This window comes from Macaca nemestrina, chromosome X, assembly GCF_043159975.1.
Source record: "Macaca nemestrina isolate mMacNem1 chromosome X, mMacNem.hap1, whole genome shotgun sequence".
Lineage (NCBI taxonomy): Eukaryota > Metazoa > Chordata > Mammalia > Primates > Cercopithecidae > Macaca > Macaca nemestrina.
Window position 1 is genome coordinate 91111159 of NC_092145.1, and position 23216 is coordinate 91134374.

A 23216-nucleotide genomic window follows, 5' to 3' on the forward strand; every position below is an offset into this window, starting at 1 on the left:
AACCCGATTTAGGTAAAGCAATATGAAAAAAACAAAGATCAATAACTATGAGAGGCCAATTTTTAGGTATTAAAGCAGGGGCAGGCATGGCTGGTTGGACGGCCCCCATAGGTTTAATTATAGTGTTAATGGCCCTTAAATCAGTTACCATCTGCCACTTGCCTGATTTCTTTTTTACTAGAAACACAGGAGAATTCCAGGGGGAAAGAGAAGGTTCCGCATTTCCAAGTTGTAACTGTTCAGAAACTAATTGAGTTAAAGCCTCTAGTTTTTCTTTAGAAAGCGGCCACTACTCTATCCAAACAGGTGTGTCAGATTTCCATTGTAAAGGGACAGGATCAGGAGGTGTTGTAGCGGCTGCCACTAAAAAGGATAATGTAAACCAGCTCTGTCTTCTTTTACAGTAATTGGGAGGGGTTTAGTAATCCTTTCATGTTTTGAACCGAGACCGAGTCCAGGAACAAACCCCATGTTTTCCATCATACACAGACTGGGAGCACTATAAGAGTTATGTGGAATATTAATTTCAGCCCACCATTGTGCCAGCAAATCTCTACCCCAAAGATTAATGGGGATTGGCATGATATAAGACTGAATTGTACCCTTTTGACAATCAGAGCTGGTGCAAGGCAAGATAAATGTGCTCTCATAAACTTCCTCGGATTTTCCAACACCTACTAGTCCCATGTTAGCGGGATGCTTAAGCCAGGAGGAAGGCCATAAATTAGAGTAAATAATAGAAACATCAGCACCAGTATCTACTAGGCCCTCAAACTTTCTTCCTTGAATGTGTATGGTGCAGGTGGGCCGTTGTTTAGAAATTACAAAAATCCAATAAGTGGCCTTTTTGCCGCCGGAGCCCATCCCACGTGTCTTATCTCCTTTGTTTAAAATGATATTAGGTAGTAAAAGCAATTGAGCAATTGACTCACCAGCTGGAATGGAAACAGGAACCTTGACAGACACGATTAATTTAATCTCTTCAACAGAATCAGAATTAATGATACCAGTATGAATGGTGATTGCTTTAGCAGAGGTGGATGCCCTAACTAACACCAGGCCCACCAAACGTTGAGGTAAAGGGCCAGTGACCCCCGTGGGGACAATTAAAGGCAAAGAGTTAGGTAGTAAATGTAGAGGAATAGTATACAGAGATTGACCACCCCGCCCCCTTCCACAGAGGTAGACAAGCATTGTACTGAGACAGAAGGAGAGGCTGGGACCTATTTGGGTTGGCTGTAGGTAAATTTGTTTGTGCTGGTGGCTGCATTGGGACCACCTGAAGCGGAAACGCAACGTTGGTCTGAGTCTGAAGCATCCCATTTGATATCAGGGCCTGGGACTGGCCCCACTCCCCGTTTTCCTGGTGTTGTGGCAGGGATTTTCCATACTTACTTACAATTACTTGCCCGATGTTTACCTTTGCAACAATGTGGGCAAACAGTAGCATCAGCATTTGGCCGTGTTTGTTGAGTAGGCTTGGCCACTTTTAACAGTGCAATTTTTTCGAGTATGACCAAGTTGACTGCAATTATAGCAGGCTCCAAGAAAAGAATTAGTGGGACCAGTTTGGTTGGTGTCCTTCATGGCCCATGCCCATAAAATAGCTTTGTGGGTGTCTGATCCAATGCCTTCAGAAGACTTAATATATGCAGGCAACAAACACCTCATGATCAGGTAAATTTTGTTATTGGATAGAACGCATGACCATTTTACACTCATGATTCACATTTTCAAAAGCTAACATACAAAGGACAATACATTGAGTGTGCTCATCAGAGACAGATTTTTGAACGGCATCTTGTAATTTAGCTAAAAAATCAGGGTATAAGTCAGAGTGACCTTGTTTAACCATGGTGAAAGAAACAGGAGCTTGGCCAGGAGCGCGTAATTTATCCCAAGCTCTCATACACACCTTTGTTACTTGTTCCGTGGTAAGAGCGTCAAAGTTTAATTGGGCATAAGCATCAGAGAAACTACTGGAGCCTGTGAGCTGAGCCTGAGTAATTAGAATGCCATTAGTCTGACTTAGCTGAGCCTGCAAACGGGCCTCTTCTGACCACCAGGTACGAAATTGTAAATGCTGAGATGGGGTTAGAACAGCTTTTGCCAAAAGGTTCCAGTCTAAAGGAAGCAAAATGACCTCAGTACAAAAAGTTTCAAATACCATTTTAACATAACGAGAAGTAGGATCATACTGAGTACAAGCATCCTTAAATTATTTTAAAAATGTAAGATTAAGAGGTACATAACAATGCATTTGTACACCTTAGAAGTTAGGAGGGTCTAGCCTAACTGGATAAGTCCATGCATCTAATCCACTTGTTTCTTTGTTTTGGCATAATAAGCATTGCATTGAAGTTTCAAGAGTAGGCATCTGAGATGGAGTTGGCATAGAAGTGACAGGAAAAGCATGTGTAGATAAGGGAAACTGAGGGTGAGGGGGTCGGACCGGAATGAGAGTGTGAGAAAGGGGTATTGAGGGAGCAGAAGGAGCAGAAGTATACTGGTGATTACTGGTGTCCATGTGTGAAGAAGGGTACAGAGCAGGCTGAGTGGATGGCAAACTGACCGGTTGAGGAACTGAAACGACAAGAGGGCGAGGGGCTGAAGTGGATGGGGGAGGGCCTGAATAATTATAGGTACATTGTAGTTTGGTCCCGGAGCCATTAGGTGATTCTGGAGGTTTGAAGAGAGAAGAATTTACATATATGTGGTCCCAGGCTGTCTGAGTCGGGGCCGCAGGAGCTACTGGTACCAGCTCTTCGTGAAAAGAAATAAGATCATCAGGGGGTGACCATAATCCAAAGTCACCAGAGTTAGACATTGAATCCTCAACATTGTCAGATGGGGGAGGAGTAGCTGAAGGGAGAGAGGCTGATCAGATAACAAAGTCAATGCAGGAGAGGATGGTTGAGGAAGAGGTGGAGGGTCATCAGATTCAGAGAATTATGGTAACTGTAGGGGATCATAGGATTGGTGTGGCATTAGGATGGCACTACCAAGGCCCAATCACCCCAAACAGTGGCGGGAACATAATTCCCTGTTGAGACCAGTTCCCAGAATGTTGCACCAACATGATCCCATAGTTCTACATCTAGGGTTCCTTTATCAGGAAACTAAGGACAGTGTTTTCCCACCACCTTGAATAGAGTGACCATATTTTCCATGGTTATTCGGACACTGCCCTGTTCTAACAGGAGCTTAATGTAGCAGAGATAAGCATGACCTTTAGACTCTGCATGACCCATAGTTAACCTGGACCATACACAGACTACTCACCAGTCATCAGGGAGTCAAACAAGCATTTCTGTGGACAAAACCGATGATGTTTCTCCACACCTACCAAAGGGAATCAGGTTCCCACATGCACTTGGGAAAAAAACCATGTGGGTGCCAGATATCAGAGGAAATTCAGCCCCCGATATTTCAACGTGGGTCCTTTTCTATTTTCCCTAAGTGTCAGCTGGTCTGGGAAATAAAGGGAAAGAGTACAAAAGAGAGAAATTTTGAATCTGGGTGTCCGGGAGAGACATCACATGTTGGCAGGTCCGTGATGCCCGCTGAGCTGTAAAACCAGCGAGTTTTTATTAGCAATTTTCAAAGGGGAGGGAGTGTATGAATAGGGTGTGGGTCACAGAGATCACATGCTTTAAGGGCAACAAAAGATCACAAGGCAGAAGGTCAGGGCGAGACCACAAGGTCAGGATGAAACTAGAATCACTAATGAACTTCCATGTCCCACTGTGCGCGCATTGTCATTGATAAACATCTTAACAGGGTTCAAGAGCAGAGAACCGGTCTGACTAGAATTCACCAGGCTGGAATTTCCTAATCCTAGCAAGCCTAGGGGTGCCACAGGAGACTAGGACGTGTTTCATCCCTATCTACACCTGCGTAAAGCAGACACTCCCAGGGCGGTTTTAATATAAAATGTCCTTTTTATTTATTTTTAGATATTTTATAACTTCAGGTATGGTTTCCTTTTGATCCAGGGTTTATTCATAAGGCTATTACACTGGGTACAGTGGCTCATGCCTGTAATCCTAGCACTTCGGGAGGCTGAGGTGGGACGATTGCTTGAGCCCAGGAGTTCAAGACCAGCCTGGTAAACACAGGGAGACTCCATATCTACAAAAAATAAAACTTAAAAACAATTAGCAAGGTATGGTGGCATGAATCTGTGGCCCCAGATACTCAGGAGGCTAAGGTCGGAGGATTGCTTAAGCCTGAGAGGTCAAGGCTGCAGTGAGCCATGATCATGATCATGCCACTACACTCCAGCCTGGGTGACAAAGCAAAACCTTGCCTCCAAAAAAAAAAAAAAAAAAGGAAGAAGGCTATTCCTTCCAATATTTCAGATGAGGATTCTAGTAATATAATGTCTGTTTTTTGTTAAGTAAGCTGTCCTTTCTGTTGCGAAGCTTGTCAGAGTTTTTTTTTTTTTATCCTGAAGTTTGGGAATTATACTAGTCAATATGTAGATGTGCATCTATGTATGTTCATCCTGCCTGGGACTTAGTAAAACCTTTTACTCTTTCTACAGTAAGTATATATATATATTTTTTCCCCTTAGCCAAGTTTTTGTTACTTCTTTATTACTATTTTCCATTTGATTTTTTCCTCCTTCTGAAACTTTCATTGTCTGTATATATATTTTCTTTTTGAATTATATCTTTTGCCTCACTATGTCCTTTTTTATAGTTTTGCTTTTGGTTACAAAATATTTTTTTTCCCTGTGTCATGCTTTATTTAACCATTCTCCATTAACAGACTCTTAGCCCATGTCCATGATTCTTTTTTTGGCTCTATTCTGTGATGTGCATTTTTGTAGCTAACTTTTTGTTCAAGTTTGTGACAAATTTCCTTAATGAAATTCCTAGAAAGAAATTACTGGGTTAAAGGGAATGATTTTTTTTTTTTTTTTTTTTTTTGTATTTCAAGATTTTTGTTATGTCTTATGTCTTACCAAATCTTTCTTACAGAAAAGTTTACTCATTTATACACTCAAGAAGGGTATGTGTTTCTCATTTTAAAAATCATATATTTTTCTTTTTCAGGCTTTGAAATTTCTGAAAACCAGAAGAGGCAGGCTGCAATGACTGTGAGAAAAGTCCCTAAGCAAAAAGGTAAAGCTGCCTTTACCTCCTCAGCCCCACTCAGTCTCTGTGAAAGACTGTGGAATCAAAAACTATATGCTTACATATTCCTAGGCCCATTTCTGTGCTGAGGTTTACTTGAGGGTGGTGAAGGAATATCCAGGTCCCTAGGTGTCCTTGATGACAGGGAGCAAATGGTTTTAAATGCTTAAGGCTAAGGAGTGAATGGTATAGGGTGTTGGTGTCCAAAGATAGCTCATTGAGTTTAGCAAAAAGAGAACCTCTGTTCCTCTTTTTTTTTCTTACTTAAAAATAAGAGAAACTTTACTAATAATTTAGAGATCAATGGACAGTAGTATATATATGCTTTATTAGTAAGTATAGTTTGGGCGTGATGGCTAACGCCTGTAATCCCAGCACTTTGGGAGGCCGAGGCAGGCAGACCAAGGAGATCGAGACCAGCTTGGCCAACATGGTAAAACCCCTGTCTCTACTAAAAATACAAAAATCAGCTAAGCATGGTGGCACACGCCTTTAGTCCCAGCTATTGGGGAGGCTGAGGCCGGAGAATCACTTGAACCCGGGAGGCGGAGGTTGTAGTGAGCCGAGATTGTGCCACTGCACTCCAGTCTGGCGACAGAGTGAGACTCCATCTAAAAAAAAAAAGTATAAAGATATTGTTCAGCTTTCTGTCACTGGTCTGGGGGCACGTGCCAAATCAGGAGCCCCGAATCACAATAAAGAACCTCAAACTGAGCCAAGACAAAAGATTCAGATATTCTCTTTCTTTCTCTCAACTGCAAGCCAAAGTATTTAAGAAAAAATACCTTGCAAATCAATTTAAATCTGAAGTAAAGCTTTAGTTTCTCTTTTATCATGAACCAGAAGAAAACTACCATGCTCAGTCAAAGGGAAGGAACTACCTTCTGCTTATTAGAATACCTATTCAGTGTCAGTCACTTTATATAAGTTATTTCATTTGATCTTTATGATAATCCTGAGAAGCTGGGCAGTATTAACTATTTCTCAGATGAGGTAGCTGAGGGTCTTTGAGTGAAGTAACTCTGAACCTTAAATTGGCTTGACTCAGAGTCCACTGTTTTCTCCTCTCCATCTCAGGGTCCTGATGAAGCCCCATGCTTGGAAAAAGAGTTTGGTTTTCTGTCTTGCATCAATTACTGACAGCCGCTTCTATTACTGATAGCCATTTTCACTGTCCCTAGGTGTGGGCAATCTTAATGAGACCTTACTTTCCCCAGGCCTTTCCTTCTGCTTTCTCAGTCTGCTTTGTGGTTCTGAATGAATCACCATCCAAAATGATCAGATTCAAGTCTCCTGAAATTTCCAGCAGCCATGTAAAGCATTATTTTTTTTCCATTGAAGCTCCTTTTGATTGAGGCTGAATGCCTGTGAACATCTGATTTCCAGTTAAGCAGTGAACCTAGCTCTGCTGACTAGACATGCCTCCCCTTCAATTGCTTATTACTTCTTGCTCTTGGGAGGCCCTTATTGTCTCTTTTCCTCATCATGGGACTGTGATTCCCCTTATATAGGGAATAAGGCCAGCCTTAATTAGCCACCAAAAAGTTGGGAGTTAATTTACGGTGGGGAATTAACTCCCAACCTTTTGATTGCTATAATAACATGTGAGAGATGGTGTTAGAAAGCAATCTGGAGTTAATGTCAGTAAGGATATGGCCTATATTAACATAACTCTAAGATTTTGCTCCAATTCCTCAGACAAAAATGTGAGCAGAAAAGAGCCCCAGCCAACTGAAGTTTTCAGGCTGCAAAAGGGATACCGTCTTAACACCTTGCCATTGTCTCCTGGATGCTCTCAACTTCTGAACTTTCTCACTCTGATTTCCGCAACTTCCCCCACTGTATTCTTCAGCATTCTCTAGAGGGACAGAACTAATAGGATATATATACGAGTTTATTAAGGAGTATTAACTGACACAATTGCAAGGTCCCGCAATAGGCCATAGGTCATCTGCAAGCTGAGGAGCAAGGAAGCCAGTCCGAGTCTTAAAGCTGAAGAATTTGGAGTCTGATGTTTGAGGGCAGGAAGCATCCAGCATGGGAGAAAGGTGTAGATTGGGAGGCTAAGCCAGTCTAGTGTTTCTGTGTTCTTTTGCCTGCTTTTTATTCTGGCCATGCTGGCAGCTGTTTAAATGGTGCCCATCCAGATTGAGCTTGGGTCTGCCTCTCCCAGTCCACTGACTCAAATGTTAATCTCTGGCAACACCCTCACAGACACACCCAGCAACAATACTTTGCATCCGTCAATCCAGTCAAGTTGACACTATTAACCATCACATCCACCATGCTAACCTTTATGGTACTCCTTTATCCAAGCCCAGTTTCCTCAAGCATATCTGAGACTGAATTGTCTTTTCACTGAGAACACTTCAAACAAGGGAATATCTATAAAGCAACCAGGAGTTAGTTAACCAGAAGATAGCCCTGCTAACTCATGCCAAGCATTTTGGTCAAGGTCCTTCCCCACCCTATGTATCTCCAGGCCATTCCTTTTAGGGCCTTTCTTGTCTCCCAGTGTCTAAATACTGGGTTCACTTGAACAGTTCTTTCCTTAACAGCAATTCTAAAGTCTTCAAAGAAATTCATTTAGTTTCCTTCCTTCCTTCCGTCCTTCCTTCCTTCCTTCCTTCCTTCCTTCCTTCCTTCCTCCCTTTTTCTTTTTCTGAGATGGAGTTTCACTCTCATCATGCAGGCTGGAGTGCAATGGTGTGATCTCGGCTCACTGCAACCTCTGCCACCTGGTTTCAAGCGATTCTCCTGCCTCACCCTCCAGAGTAGCTGGGATTACAGGCACCTGCCACCACACCTGACTAATTTTTGTATTTTTGGTAGAGATGGTGTTTCACCATGTTGGCCAGGCTGGTCTTGAACTCCTAACCTCAGGTGATCCCCCCGCCTCGTCCTCCCAAAATTCTGGGATTACAGATGTGAGCCACTGCACCCGAGATTACTGCAAATCTCCTCCCTTGTTTCTATTTTTGGTCTTCAAGACTCTCCTAGTCCAGGGCTGTAATAACTGATATATTTTGAGACTCAAGGGTGCCATACATGTGGAAGTGGTTCTCAAATGTAGGAATTCAGTAGTTACAATATGTACATGGGAAGAGCAAGAAGGGGTTCTTTAAGATAACCATGAAAGCTGGGTTCCTTGACCTTTTCAATGACCCATCACAGGAAGTGTGGGGCATTGTTAAGAGGTCTCCAATGCAGATGTCACTGGATAGGTACTACTCTAGTGTCCCCTTCCAACCCCATCTGTAACACTGGGACATTATCAACTCAGTCTACTGCTCTGGGACATGGGGAGCCTGGCTGAAATAACAGTAGAGAATATCAGTTCTAGCCCCAAGAAAGGCCTTTTCACTTGACCTTTGTCTTTCACGCTGCTTTCATTTTAAGAATTAATGTATAACTTCTTGAAAGTTATATGCTAATTCCTGGTACATAAACCTAATTAATTTGATCAATATACAGCTCCCCATGGCTATGAGCACAGACTCCATCTCCAGAGACTTTGGGGCCAGCACAAAATCAAATGAGTCCCCTAGAATAGCTAAAATGATCTTGAAAAAGAAGAATAAAATGTGAGTAATCAATCCACCCAGTTTCAACACTCACTATATAGTTATATTAACCAAGACAATGTAATTTTGGCAGAAGGGTGGACATATTAGATCAACGCCACAGAACCCAGAAATAAATGTACACAAATATGCCCAATTGATTTTAAAATTTATTTTGTATTGATATGTAATAACTCTACATCTTTACTGAGTACATGTGATACTTTGATACATGCATACAATGTGTAATGATCAAATTAGGGTAATTAGGATATCTATCACCTTAAACGTGTATCATTTATTTGTGTTGGGAACATTTCAAATCTTCTGTTTTATTTATTTTGAAATATGCAATAAATTATTGTTAACTACTGATACCCTACTGTGCTACTGAACACTAGAACTTATTCCATCTATCAAACTGTATTTTTGAATCTGTTAACCAACCTCTCTACATTTCCCTAACACCATCCTTCCAAGCCTCTAGTAACCATCATTGTACTCTCTACCTCCATGGAATCCACTTTTTTAGTTCCTACATTTGAGTGAGATCATTTGATATTTGTCTTTCTGTGCCTGGCTTATTTCACTTAACATAATGAGCTCCAGTTCCATCCATGTTGCTGAAAATGACAGGATTTCATTCTTTTTGTGGCTGAATAATATTCCACTGTGTATATATACTACATTCTCTTCATCCACTCATCCATTGACAGATACTTTGGTTGATTCCATATCTTGGTTATTGTGAATAGTGCTGCGATAAACCTAGGAATTCAAATATCTCTTCAACATACTGATTTCCTTTATTTTAGATATATACCCGGAAGAGATTGTGGTTATAAAAGTGTAACAACAGTGATCCTTGTAATGATGGAAATGTTCTATATCTTGACTGTATCCTGTTATAATGTCAATATCCTGGCTGTGATATTGTACTATAAGTTTTGCAAAATGTTACCATTGGGAAAACTGGGAACTTGGTAAAGAGTACACAGGATCTCTATTATTTCTTAAAACTGCATGTGAATCTGTAATGATTTCAAATAAGTGCTTTTTTAAAAAAAAATCAAATTAGTACTCACAAAACTCCCTCTCTAATATCTCTGTATTGTCTCTTGGCATTCAATACCCTAATACTTCTGACACCACCTTGCAAAACTAGCTCTTAGAAAAGAATCTGATCTTTCTCACTGAAGTGCCAATGGCTGATGATGGCTTAAATGATACTACTTCCAGAGTAAAGGAACTTAGTCATCAAGCAAAGACAAAGTAACTGTAATGTTGGAATTTCAGACCCTGAGTAGAAGATGAGGAAGGTATTTGGGAGCAGCAGAGAAGCCTTCCTGGCATGTCTGAATTGTATGCTGTATGTCTCGTCCTATTCTGCTGTGAATGTAGATCAGGATTGAACTTTCACTTTAGGCCTCCAGGTTCCTGGTATCCTCCATTAATGTGGATTTTGCTTTGATGGTTGCAAACCTATCTACAAATGTTGAGAAGTCTTTTAATGTTAGTGTCATTTAAGCTATTCAGTTGGAAAAGACACACATATATTCTGTCTTCCTTGCTCCCCATGAATTATACCTTCTGATAGTAAGTTTACTTTCTCCTTCACCCACTAATGTCAATTCCCTATTAAATGCAGGTTCATCACTCTCAACCCAGGACAGAACACTAAATCACTTGTACCTTATGCTTTTAGAAAATTTCTCCCAGAAACTTATCCTGAAGTCAATAGTTCTTAACCAGGCTCTTTTAAAACTTCCAGGGGGGACCTGGAAAAGGAGAAATAGAGTGTGTTGGGTTCTTCTCAGGACCAAGCCCTGCATAAGGGATTCTGGTGTCTTGGAAAGAGCTCTGAACTGAGAAGTCAAAGAATGTAGGTTCTAACCCTTGCTTTGTCACTAACTTACCATGTGACCTTGGGTATGACATTTCTTTTCAGACATCAGTGTTCTCACCCGTAAAATAGATGATAGCAATACCCAAAATTTCTTTGACACCTGACTAGATGTGGAAGTGTGTAGGGTTGCGGTAGTAACCATGGTATTGCAAAATCTGTTTGAAAGAGGAATTCTCCCCTTGGATGATTTGTAATACTAGTTCACACTCTCTAAACCAGTCTGCCTTGAGTTGTCTGCCCAGAGTGGTCACTGGGTAATTTGAGAAGCCCTTTGTTACATAACTTATACCCTTTACCTTTGATCTCTCATCTACTCTAGGTGTCAACTCTGCCCGCTCAGTTCCTCCGTCCTACCCACCACCGCAGGACCCGTTAAACCACGGCCAGTACCTGGTCCCCGACGGCATCGCTCAGTCGCAGGTCTTTGAGTTCACCGAACCCAAGCGCAGTCAGTCACCATTCTGGCAAAACTTCAGCAGGTTAACCCCCTTCAAAAAATGATACCTACAGGGAGGCAGATAATTTTAAAATAAAGTAAATAAAATTATATTTATAGATGGACCTTTTTTCGGAGAAGCACTGTTGAAATTTATACACACACACACACACACACACAGAGAGACCCTTGAGTACACATACACACACACACACACACACACACACACACACACACACACATACACAGAGAGAGAGAGAGAGAGATAAGGAACAAAAGTGTTTTCTGTTTTTTGGGGCAAGTGAAATCTGTGGTTGGTAGGAAGAGGTACCAATGACTTCCAAACATGTGATCCCGTCGTAAAAGTTTTCCATTTTTACCCCGTCCCCCTTCCCTTTGCTTTCAGAAGTTGACATTTCTATTTATTCCTTTTCTTGTTAAGATAATCTCTTTGCTCCCCTGTGAGTGATTCACTGCCTTGTCATTACTACCATAGATGTTTGTATTTTTTTTTCTTTTCTGATGATACTGATGTTGATGAATTTTTAATTTTATTTGATGTGGTAGAGTTGGGAGGTTTGGGGTTTTTTTGCCTCTTTTACTTTCCATTGAGGAAGGGAATGATCTCCTTTTATCCTCTCCTTCAGCCAATCATTTTCAAATGTTCCTTCAGCCCTGCAGTTGCCCCAAATAACCTTTTTTCAGCATCCTCTGTCCTCAGTCATGCCAGTCTGGACATGCTCTGTTGTGCCCTGTGACATAACTGCTCAGTATTCCTATTGCTTTTTACTGTGTTTTAGGTACTGTGGAGAGATCAAAAAACCAAACAGAAGCAGGGGAGTATCAGACTATAATGATGCTGAGTGGACTTCTGTTCAGGGAACATTTTGCATTTGGGCTGTTTCTTCTATCACTGGGGTTTCCCATGTTGCAGCACTGCTGGGTCATTGCAATTTTACATCTAGGGGTTAATTTGATCCAGGTGTTCTCTTTTTTCAAGTCACTTTTGTTATAGGCCTCCTCCTAGGCCTGTCTCTCCCTTAGCCCAAAAGATCTGAACTGGAAGCAAAGAGGTTGAGATTCTGCCTCCCAGAGGAGGGATTTACCTGCCCCCTAGTACCAGATAGGTTTAGGGCAGGGATCCCTACAGCAATCAGTTCAGTGTCCTGGTTGTCCCTGCTCCCATTTACAGTGTTGATAGGAGTATGGAGGGGTTCAAGACAGAGCCCACCTGACCAAGATCATCAGCTGCCTTCAAATTACTGACCTGGACAGGGTCCAAGGCTGATAGTAACCTTTTACAAGAAAGAACAGGGATGGGAATGGAAAGCGATAGCCTTGATCCACAGTATTGTACCTGCATTTTCTACCACCCCAAAATTGTGTGAGACTTCTCCCATTGTTAACAGATTGCATGGACAATCTTCCCTGGCTTCTTTCTTTCCCTCTCTCTTTCTTCTTTCTCCTGCCATCCTAGCACAGGAGGATTTTTGGTATTGATATAGTTAAAGCTGTTCTGGCACTCAAAGAAGGCCCTGTTTCCAACATCCTCTCTTCCCAGGACATTTGGGACAAGTGAGTGCGGGACCCAGGGGCAATTTTCCCTCTGAATAAGGGGTCTGAGGCAGGGTTGCTACCCTTAAGCTAGCTTTTGGCCAGCTTTTTGCTTGGGAAAATTGAACTTCTTTCACAAAGAGGCAGGCTTCCTATGGGTGTCGGAGTACCTGTTTTTCCTCCACAGAGAGCCCTTTTCATGGATAGACCTTGAACAACAAAAAGGGTATAAAGGAATAAGGATGAACTCTGCTGTGGAGAGCAAGCCACTGTAGTGAGGAATGTGGAGATTGTGAGTCTGTCCTAAACCCCATGGGAGAAGACTTCATCATGAAAGGACTTCAGCTTACCAAGCAGCAGCCATAGCTGTGTGGAGGCTTCAGCATAGCTAACATGTTTACTGCTCTATGCTTCCTGATCCAGACCAGGCATTAAACAGCCTGGGAATCTTTTCTTTGTGGGAATCAAATTACAAGCTATTTAAGCTTCTATTCCATCACAACCAAGTCAGATTTGTATTATAAGTCAAGGATGAGCCTAATCTGGGGAGAGGGCCGGGGCTCGGGACTGGCCACCGCTGTTCAGCACATGACCTAACTACGTAAGCCTCCTTGGCAAGGCACCTGGTGCCCAGCACCCAGGCTAGAATATCCTGTCTGGCAAACAGAGTGTTTTGGTAGCTGTGCAGGCCTCCCTTCAGTGTACCTCTTTTTCCTACTTCTCACTCCTCCTCACTAGGCTTGGCCTTGACATGCTTCTTCGAGGGTTGGCAGCACACCGGGAGGGGATGCTTGGACAAGTTTCTGGGCCTACATTTCTTAACTAGGCCCTCTCATTTCCTCCCTCCTTGGGCCTTGTGCCCAGGGCTCCATGATCAGGGATATTACCTCTCAACCCTCACTTCTCTACTGAACCCACTGGCATCACCAGATGCCAGTAATTTGTGAACAACAAGAAATCATCTCCCTGTTGGTTGGAGTATTCCCACAGCCTGTAGCATCAAAGCAGACCAGTGGCCAACAGCCCCAAGGGGAGCCCAATTAAATACCTGGGTTCAGTATCCTAACCTGTTGTGTCCTGACAGCAATGGTAACCCCAAGAATTCTGTAATCCTCTCATTTCCACATGGCCCCGAGCTCCCTTTTCCTCAACTCAATGAGGCCAGGATTTGCTCTCCAAAAGGCTTTGCTAATGTGTTCTATGGGACCTGCTACCGGGAGTCCTAAGACAGACATCTAATTATTCTCTCTTTTTTTCTCCCCCTCTCTCTATGTGTATATTTCTAATGGATCTATAAGAACAGCAACAAGAGAGTTCTAACAATTCTAGTGTGAAGCCAAATAGTGATCTTTTAGTGCTTTGGGGATGGGTGGGCTGGGGTGGATGGATGGGCAACAGTGACTTTGATTACCCTTGCTGCTCTGCATTTGCCAGTTTGTTCTTCTGTTTCTTTTATCCGACTGTTTGACTCTGTCAAACAAGTGTCAAAGTTGTGTGTTAAAAAAATGTTTAACAAAAAAAATGTTGTAATGACACAAAGCCTTATGAAAATATTTATGGAGTTCAATAAAAGAAGTAAAAAGACACCTCCTGGCATAGCTCTCATTCCTGTGTGTGTGTGTGTGTTTGTGTGTGTGTGTGTGTTGCCAATTGTGAAATAAAGGGAATTTGCCTAGTATGAGGCAGCTTACCCCAATCCAGCCTTGACCTGCCAGCCCTGCTGTTCTATTCCCAGGCATCCTATGGGCCACCTGTGGCCTTCCATGTGTTTTCTGGAAGAGTGGACCACAAGGATTATGTTTGATCCTGTAGCCAGGGGCAGTCAAATGTCTTTATGGATGGGACTGTCCTTCATGTCACCCAGCCCTTTGATAAGACTTAAAGGTCCATTTCTGACCTTGCTCTTTTTCTTTATACCAGCAATTCCCAATACTGGCCCTGGGCCCTCATGGAAGCTTAAAGACTGCCTTCTGAACCCATCTAGAGACCATATCACTTAGGAATTTGCAACTCTCAGTTCCTTCCTAAAGCCTTTGGTCCTGGCTCTTCAGAGGTAGATATCTTCCTTATCTATTCCTCAGAGTGGGTAGAGTAACCTTACTATTTCTTCCATCATGGTGTCACCTGCATGTAGATGTTCCTTGCTGTCAATAGGCCTCTATGTGGTATCTGATACTCCCTGTGGGAAACCCAGTAGAGGTTCCTTTCTGACATTGCCTTACCTGCCTTTCTTCGGAGCAACTAAACACCCCAATAAAATGCTTATTTACTAAAAGGGTCCAGATAATTATTCCAATTCATAGAGTTAGAAGGGGGAGCAGATGTTGGGCCTCTGGATTAGAGTGTGAGCCCTGTCCTCCTTGGCCTTCAAGATCCTCCCACCACCACCCCCAGGATTTGATTTGAAGAAAGTGATAATTAAACCCTCCTCTCCACCAACTTTTCCCCTTTCTCCATTTCTTGGCTCTCCTTATTTAACCCCTTCCTCTGCTATCACCATTATTTCCCTTTTCCCTAGAGTCTGCCATCTCTCCCCACCAAAATCAGCAGGACTTAGTTCTCAGCAGTCACTTCTGCATCTTGCCAATTCCTAACTTCCCCAATTTCCAGAAATAAATCTCAGTTACCTCCTGCAGAGAACAAGAGGGCAGCATCTGGTCTCAGTCTTCCCTGACTACTTTCCAAGGGCACTAGAAGTGGGGAGACAAATGGTGGGGGTCTTATACTCTAAGATAAACTTGGTTCTCTCTTAAGGTACCTAAAATGAAACACTTCATCACCATAAGAATCATTTCTGAACACCCCCTGTGACAGTTAATACTGAGTATCAACTTGATTAGATCGAATGCTACAAAGTATTGATCCTGGGTGTGTCTGTGTGGGTGTTGCCAAAAGAAATTAAGATTTGAGTCAATGGACTGGGAAAGACAGACCCATCCTTAATCTGGGTGGGCACAATCTTCTCAGCTGCCAGCATGGCTAGAATATAAGCAGGCAGAAAAATGTGAAAAGAGAGGCTGGCCTAGTCTCCCAGCCTACATCTTTCTCTCATGCTGTATGCTTCCTGCCCTCGAACATCAGACTCTAAGTTCTTCAGTTTTGGAACTCGGACTGGCTCTCCTTACTCCTCAGCTTGCAAGCAGCCTATTGTGGGACCTTGTGATCGTGTAAGTTAATCTTTAATAAACTCCCATTTACATATATATGTGTGTGTGCGTGTATATATATATATATATACACGCACACACACATATCCTACGAGTTCTGTCCCTCTAGAGAACCATGACTAATACAAATTTTGGTAACAAGAGTGGTTCTAGAGGAACACAATACTAAGGATAGAGTTCTTTCATTGGTTTTGGAGTTTCTGGAGTTGACTACTTAATGCGATTAGACCCCAAATTGCTAAGGACTGTACTTCTAATAATATGGATAACACTGATAATCTTTGATGTGAACTGTTTAGAGAGTAATGTAAAATAAATGCATTTGATACTCCTGATTCACTGTTCATGAGAGGCAAGGAGTGGACAAAGTGATGAAAGAAAATGATGAACTCAATGGATTCTGTCTCCCGGCTTCAGAAGCAAATACTGAGTCTCCAATCTGCTAAGATTGCCCTGAGTGAGAGTCTTATCTAATGCAGAGAAAGAGTTGAAATAGGGGAAAACAGACACAAGCTCTTATCATGCAAGTGGCTGACCTGCAATGCAAGGTACATGTACAGCCTCACCAGGTGTCTACTGTTAAAGTGAGGACATTGATTAGAAAAGAATGGGACCCTGGAACTTGGAATGGGGACATTTGGGAAGACCCTGATGAACCTGAGGACACTGAGTTTGAAAACTCTGATGAACCTTTTTGCCAGAAGGAACAGCTTCCCCATGTCCAGTAATGGCAACATCCCCTCCTTGACCCATGCTGCCATCAGCCTTTCCACCGTTGTCTGAGGAAATAAACCCTACACTGCCTAAAGCAACAGTGATGGCCTCCCCTGAGGCAGTTGACAGGACAAATAATGTTGATTTTCCTCGGGAGCAACCCACAACATCTATTTGCTTCTAGACCTATAACTAAAGTCCTTGCAGGCCCCTAGAGGTGAGGTTGAGAGTATGACCCATGAGGAGGTGGGCTTCACTCCAAAAGAACTGCTTGAGTTATCTAATTTATAAAAGCAAATCTGGAGAACAGGTATGGGAATGGATATTAAGGGTATGGGATAATGGTGGAAGGAACATAGAGTTGGATCAGGCCGAATTTACTGATTTTGGCCCATTAAGTAGGGACTCTGCTTTTAATGTTGCAGCTTGGGGAGTTAAATAAAAAGGTTCTAATAGTTTATTTGCATGGTTAGCTGAAAGATGGATTAAAAGGTGGCCAACTGTGAGCAAACTGGAAATGCCTGATCTCCCTTGGTTTAATATAGAGGAAGGGATCCAAAGGCTTAGGGAGATTGGGATGATGGACTGGATTAATCACTTTAGACCTACTCATCCCAGCTGGGAGGGTCCAGAAGATGTACCCTTGACCAGTGCCTTGCAAAATAGATTTGTGAGGACAGCACTTGCATCTTTGAAGAGCCCTGTAATTGCTGTTCTCTATATGTCAGATTTAACAGTCAGAACCATGGTCACTCAACTACAAAATTTAAATACAATGGGAATAATTGGATCCCGAGGTGGCAGGTGCCAAGTGTTGGCACTCAATCATCAATGGCAAGGTGGGCATAGCTACCAAATGGACAGCAGAGACAAAGCAGCAATCAGAATAGTCTGACTCATGTAGAGCCCTGGCATTGGCTAATTAATCACGGTGTTCCTAGCAGTGAAATTGGTAGGAAGCCTACCGCATTCTTGCTTAATTTATATAAGGAGAAAACTTCTAGGTAGAATGGGTGAAAGACAAATTTGAATTATAAAAACAGAGAATCATGACGACCTCAATCATTTTCCGTACTTCACCCAGTTTACAGACCCAAAACCCTTTGAATGAAGGTAAGGCCAGGTCCCATTGAGGAAGGACCCCACTACATTACTGATAACTTGCACAGTGAATCTTCCTGTCATCCTTCCCCAAGGAGACCTCTGACCTTTTGCCAGGGTACCTGTACATTGGGGAAAGGGAAATTATCAGACATTTCAGGGACTACTGGACACTGGTTCTGAGCTGACATTGATTCCAGGGGACCTGAAACGTCATTGTGGTTCTCTAGTTAAAAGTAGGGGCTTATGGAGGTCAGGTAATTAATGGAGTTTTAGTTCAGGTCTGACTTACAGTGGGTCTAGTGGGTCCCTGGACTCATCCTTTGTTCATTTCTCCAGTGCCCAAATGCAAAATTGGCATAGACATACTTAGCAGCTGGCAGAAACCCCACATTGGCTCCCTGACTGGTACAGTTAGGGCTATTATGGTGAGAAAGGCCAAACAGAAGCCATTAGAGCTGCCTCTACCTAGAAAAATACTAAATAAAAAAATACATCCCTGGAGGAATTGTGAAGATTAGTGCCACTATCAAGGACTTGAAATACACAGGGGTGCTTACTTCCACTACATCCCTGTTCAACTCTCCCATTTGCCCTGTGCAGAACACAGATGGATCTTGGAGAATGACAGTGGATTATTGTAAGGTTAACCAAGTAGTGACTCCAATTGCAGCTGCTTTACCAGATGTGGTTTCATTGAGCAAATTAACACATCTCCTGGTACCTGGTATGCAGCCATTGACTTGGCAGATGCCTTTTTCTCCATTACTGTGCATAAGGTGCTACCAGAAGCAATTTGCCTTCGTCTGGAAAGGCCAGCAATATACCTTTACTGTCTTATCTCAGGGGTATATCAACTCTCCAGCTTTGTGTCATAATCTTATTCAGAGAGACCTTGATCACTTTTGCCTTCTGCAAGATGACACACTACTCCATTACATTGATCATATTATGCTGATTCGATCAAGTGAGCAAGAAGTAGCAAACACACTGGACTTATTGGTAAGACATTTGTGTGCCAGAAGATGAGAAATAAATCCAACTAAAATTCAGGGACCTTCTACCTCAGTAAAATTTCTAGGGTTCCAGTGCTGTGGGGCCTGTCAAGATATTCCTTCAAAGGTGAAGGGTAAGTTGCTACATTTGACGCCTCTTACATCCAAGAAAGAGACACAGCGCCTAGTGGGCCTATTTGGATTTTGGAGACAATGCATTCCTCATTTGCGTAAGTTACTCCAGCCCATTTATCGAGTGACCCGAAAGGCTGCCAGTTTTGAGTGGGGTCCAGAACAGGAGAAGGCTCTGCATCAGGTCCAGGCTGCTGTGCTAGTTGCTCTACCACTTGGGCCATATGACCCAGCAGATCCAATGGTGCTTGAGGTGTCAGTGGCAGATAAGGATGCTGTTTGGAGCCTCTGGCAGGCCCCCATAGGTGAATCACAGTGGAGACCTCTAGGATTTTGGAGCAAGGCCCTGCCATCTTTGGCAGATAACTACTCTCCTTTTTAAAGACAACTCTTAGCCTGTTACTGGGCTTTGGTTGAAACTGAACGTTTGACTATGGGTCATCAAGTCACCATGTGACCTGAACTATTTATCATGAACCGGGTGCTTTCTGACCTATCCAGCTATTAGGTGGTCCCTGCACAGCAGCATTCCATCACCAAATGGAAGTGGTATATACGTGACAGGCTTGAGCAGGTCCTGAAGGCACAAATAAGTCACATGAGGAATTAGAGCAAATTACCATGGTCTCCACTCCTGCCACCCTGCCTTCTCTACTCCAGCCTGCACTGATGGCCTGATGGCAATTTCCCTATGATCACTTGACAAAGGAAGAGAAGACTAGGGCCTGGTTCACAGATGGATCTACACAATGTGAAGGCACCACCTGAAAGTGGACAGCTGCAGCATTACAGCCCCTTTCTAGGATCTGCCTGAGGGACAAGTGAAGGGAAATGTTCCCAATGGGCAGAATTTTGATCACTGCACCTGGTTGTGCACTTTTCATGGAAGGGGAAATGGACAGATGTACGATTATATACTGATTCATGGGCTGTAGCCAATGGTTTGGCTGGATAGTCAGGGACTTGGAAAAAGCATGATTGGAAAATTGGTGACGAACAAATTTGGGGAAGAGGTATGTTGATGGACCTCTCTGAGTGGTCAAAACTGTGAAGCTATCTATATCCCATGTGAGTGTTCACCAACGGGTGACCTCAGCAGAGGAAGATTTTAATAATCAAGTGGATAGGATGACCTGTTCTGTGGATATCACTCAGTCTCTTTCCCCAGTCACCCCTGTCATCCCCCAATGGACCTATGAACAAAGTGGCCATTGGGCAGGGATAGAGGTCACGCATGGGCTCAGCAATATGGACTTCCACTCACCAAGGCTGACCTGGCTATAGTCACTGCTAAGTGCCCAATTTTCCAGCAGCAGACACCAACACCAAGCCCTCATTATGGCACCATTCCTCAAGGTGATCAGCCAGCTATCTGGTGGCAGGTTGATTATATTGGACCTCTTCCATCATGGAAAGGGCAGAGGTTTGTCCTCACTGGAATAGACACTTACTCCAGATATAGGTTTGCCTATCCTTCATGCCATACTTCTTCCAAGACTACCATCCGTGGACTCATGAAATGCCTTATCCACAGTCATGGTATTCCACACAGAATTGCCTTTGACCAAGGCACTCACTTTATGGCTAAAAAAGTGTGGCAGTGGTCTCATGCTCATGGAATTCACTGGTCTTACCATGTTCTCCATCATCCTGAAGCAGCTGGCTTGATCGAACTGTGGAATGGCTTTTTGAAGTCACAATTACAATACCAACTAGGTGACAATACTTTGCAGGACTAGGCAAAGTTCTCCACCAGGCTGTGTATGCTCTGAATCAGCGGCCAATACATGGTACTGTTTCTCCCATAGCCAGGATTCACGGGTCCAGGAATCAAGGGGTGAAAATGAAAGTGGCAACACTCACCATCACCCCTTGTGATCCACCAGCAAAATTTTTGTTTCCTGTTCCCGCAACATTACATTCTGCTGACCTAGAGGTTTTAGTTCCAGAGGGAGAAACACTGCCACCAGGAGACACAACAATTTCATTAAACTGGAAGTTAAAATCATCACCTGGACACTTTGGGCTCTTCCTACCTTTAAGTCAACAGGCTTAGAAGGGAGTTACAGTGTTGGCTGGGGTGATCGACCCAGACTATCAAGATGAAATTAGTCTACTACTCCACAATGGAGGTAAGGAAGAGTATGCATGGAATACAGCAAATCCATTAGGATATCTCTTAGTATTACCATGCCCTGTGATTAAGGTCAATGGGAAACTACAATAGTCCAATCCAGGCAGGACTACAAATGTCCCAAACCCCTCAGGAATGAAGGTTTGGGTCACTCCACCATGAACAAATACGCAACCTGTTGAGGTGCTTGCTGAAGTCATAGGGAATACAGGATGGGCAACAGAAGAAGGTAGTTATCGATACTAGTTATCACCATGTGACCAGCTGCAGAAAGGAGGACTGTAATTGTCATGAGTATTTTCTCCTTTTGTTAAAAAAGGTTTGCACATAGATACACTTCTACTAAGAAAGTATCTTAATTTTATTTCCTTTCTTTTTATCATGTGATATAAGATTTATTGATTTCACATCAGCATTTAAGTATTGTTAACCTTATGTAATAGTATTTGGGTAGGAATTGGGTGCATTTCCAGTTGTATGAAGGATAGCTGTATTATGTTAGGTGTAACTATGACCTTATTATTGTCTTTATTTGAAGATTATGTATGATCTCAGGAGACGTGTATGGGTTCATGTTGACAAGGGATGGACTTGTGATGGTTAATACTGAGTGTCAACTGGATTGGACTGAAGGATACAAAGTATCGGTCCTGGGTGTGTCTGTGAGAGTGTTCTCAAAAGAGATTAACATTTGAGTCAGTGGACTGGGAAAGGCAGACCCACACTTAATCTGGGTGGGCACAATCTAATCAGCTACCAGCATGACTAGAATATAAGCAGGCAGAAAAATGTGAAAAGAGAAACTGGCCGGGTCTCCCAGCCTACATCTTTCTCCCGTGCTGGGTGCTTCCTGCCCTGGAATATCGAACTCCAAGTTCTTCAGTTTTGGGACTCGGACTGGCTCTCCTCAGCTTGCAGGCAGCCTATTGTGGGACTTTGTGATCGTGTAAGTGAATACTTAATAAACTCCTATGTATACAATATTAGTTTTGTGTGTGTGTGTATATATATAATATCAGTTTTCTCCCTCAAGAGAACCCTGACTAATACACCACCATATGGTCGGCATGATAAATTCATATTCATCATTACCATAAAGAGTAGCTCTATGACTTACAAACTTACTTGCTAAGAGAATTAGTTCTGCAAAGTTGCTGGACATTTAATCTATATAATCAATAACACTCCTATACATCAGCAACAGTCAGTAAGTGTAATAAAAAGATAAAATTTACAAAATTATCAAAAATATTTGAAAACTAGCAATAAATTTAACAACATGTTAAATTTTCACAGAGAAAATTGTAAAATATAGAAAACATAAAACCAAACACCCAAGTAACAAGTCCAAAGTTTGCAAAGACTTAATAGTGATAGATCTATTCCAAACATCTACGTATTAAATGCAGTTTTGATCAAGACAGTTAATGTTACCTGACCTAATCTAGTCATTATATGAAAAAGTAAAGTGATTTTTCAAGACTTTTTGAAAGTCAGTAATAAGATATTAACATGGATTATAAAATTATATCTACTTAAACAATATGTTTTCAAATAATACATGTAGAAACTCTGCCCTCAAGGAAGTGCAGCATAACTCCCCATAGTTGTGGGATACACACAGAGATTTTCTTTCAAAGAGTACAGCATTGAAAGTGGCAGGAAGGAGATAAACTTTATAGCAGATAATTTGACAAACACTACCTTAGCTGAGTAATCAGGGTCAACATCAAAAGTGACAAATCATTTTTATATGTATTCTTGCTATGATGTTCTCCTAGTCTATTTGTATTGTTATAAAGAAATGTCTGAGACTGTAATTTATAAAGAAAAAAGGTTTATTTGACTCATGATTCTGATGGCTGGAAGATTAGGCATTTGGTGAAAGCTTCAGGCTACTTCTGCTCATGGTGGAAAGCAAAGGGGAGGTGTTGTGTGCAGAGATCACGTGGGTTCAGAGAAAGGAAGAGATGGGTGGGCAGGCTCTTTCTAACAAACAGCTCTAGTGGAAACTAATAGAGCAATAACTCACTTATTATCATAAGGAAAGCACCAATCTATTAATGATACATCTGCCTCCATTACCCAAACACCTCCTAGTAGGTCCCATCTCCAACACTGAGTATCAAATTTTAACATAACTTTTTGGGGGACAAACATCTAAACTATAGTAGATATTATGAGAATGGCATTTTACTTCTGTGATCTTCCTTCCCCAAACTCATAATACCAGTCTAGTGCTGAGAAAAATACCGTAAAAATTCCAATAGAGGGGTATTCTACAACATACCTGACTAGTACTCCTTTAAACTGTTAATGTCATCAAAAACAAAGGAAAGTTTAAGGAACTATCACAGTCAAAAGGAGTCTAAG

The 23216-nt window shown here is 42.3% G+C and overlaps 1 protein-coding gene across 16 annotated transcripts in view; it reads left to right on the plus strand.

The window, feature by feature from the left end:
* Positions 1-14186, plus strand: part of LOC105476714 (Cdc42 guanine nucleotide exchange factor 9) — a 179866-nt gene extending 165680 nt beyond the window's left edge. For all 16 annotated transcript variants that reach the window (XM_071088441.1, XM_071088444.1, XM_011732900.2 and 13 more), the window contains 2 exons: positions 5061-5129; positions 10930-14186. In XM_071088441.1, the coding sequence (XP_070944542.1) occupies positions 5061-5129; positions 10930-11111 (251 nt within the window). In that variant the 3' untranslated portion in view covers positions 11112-14186. The remainder of the gene's footprint in view (positions 1-5060; positions 5130-10929) is intronic.
* Positions 14187-23216: the final 9030 nt, after the last annotated feature.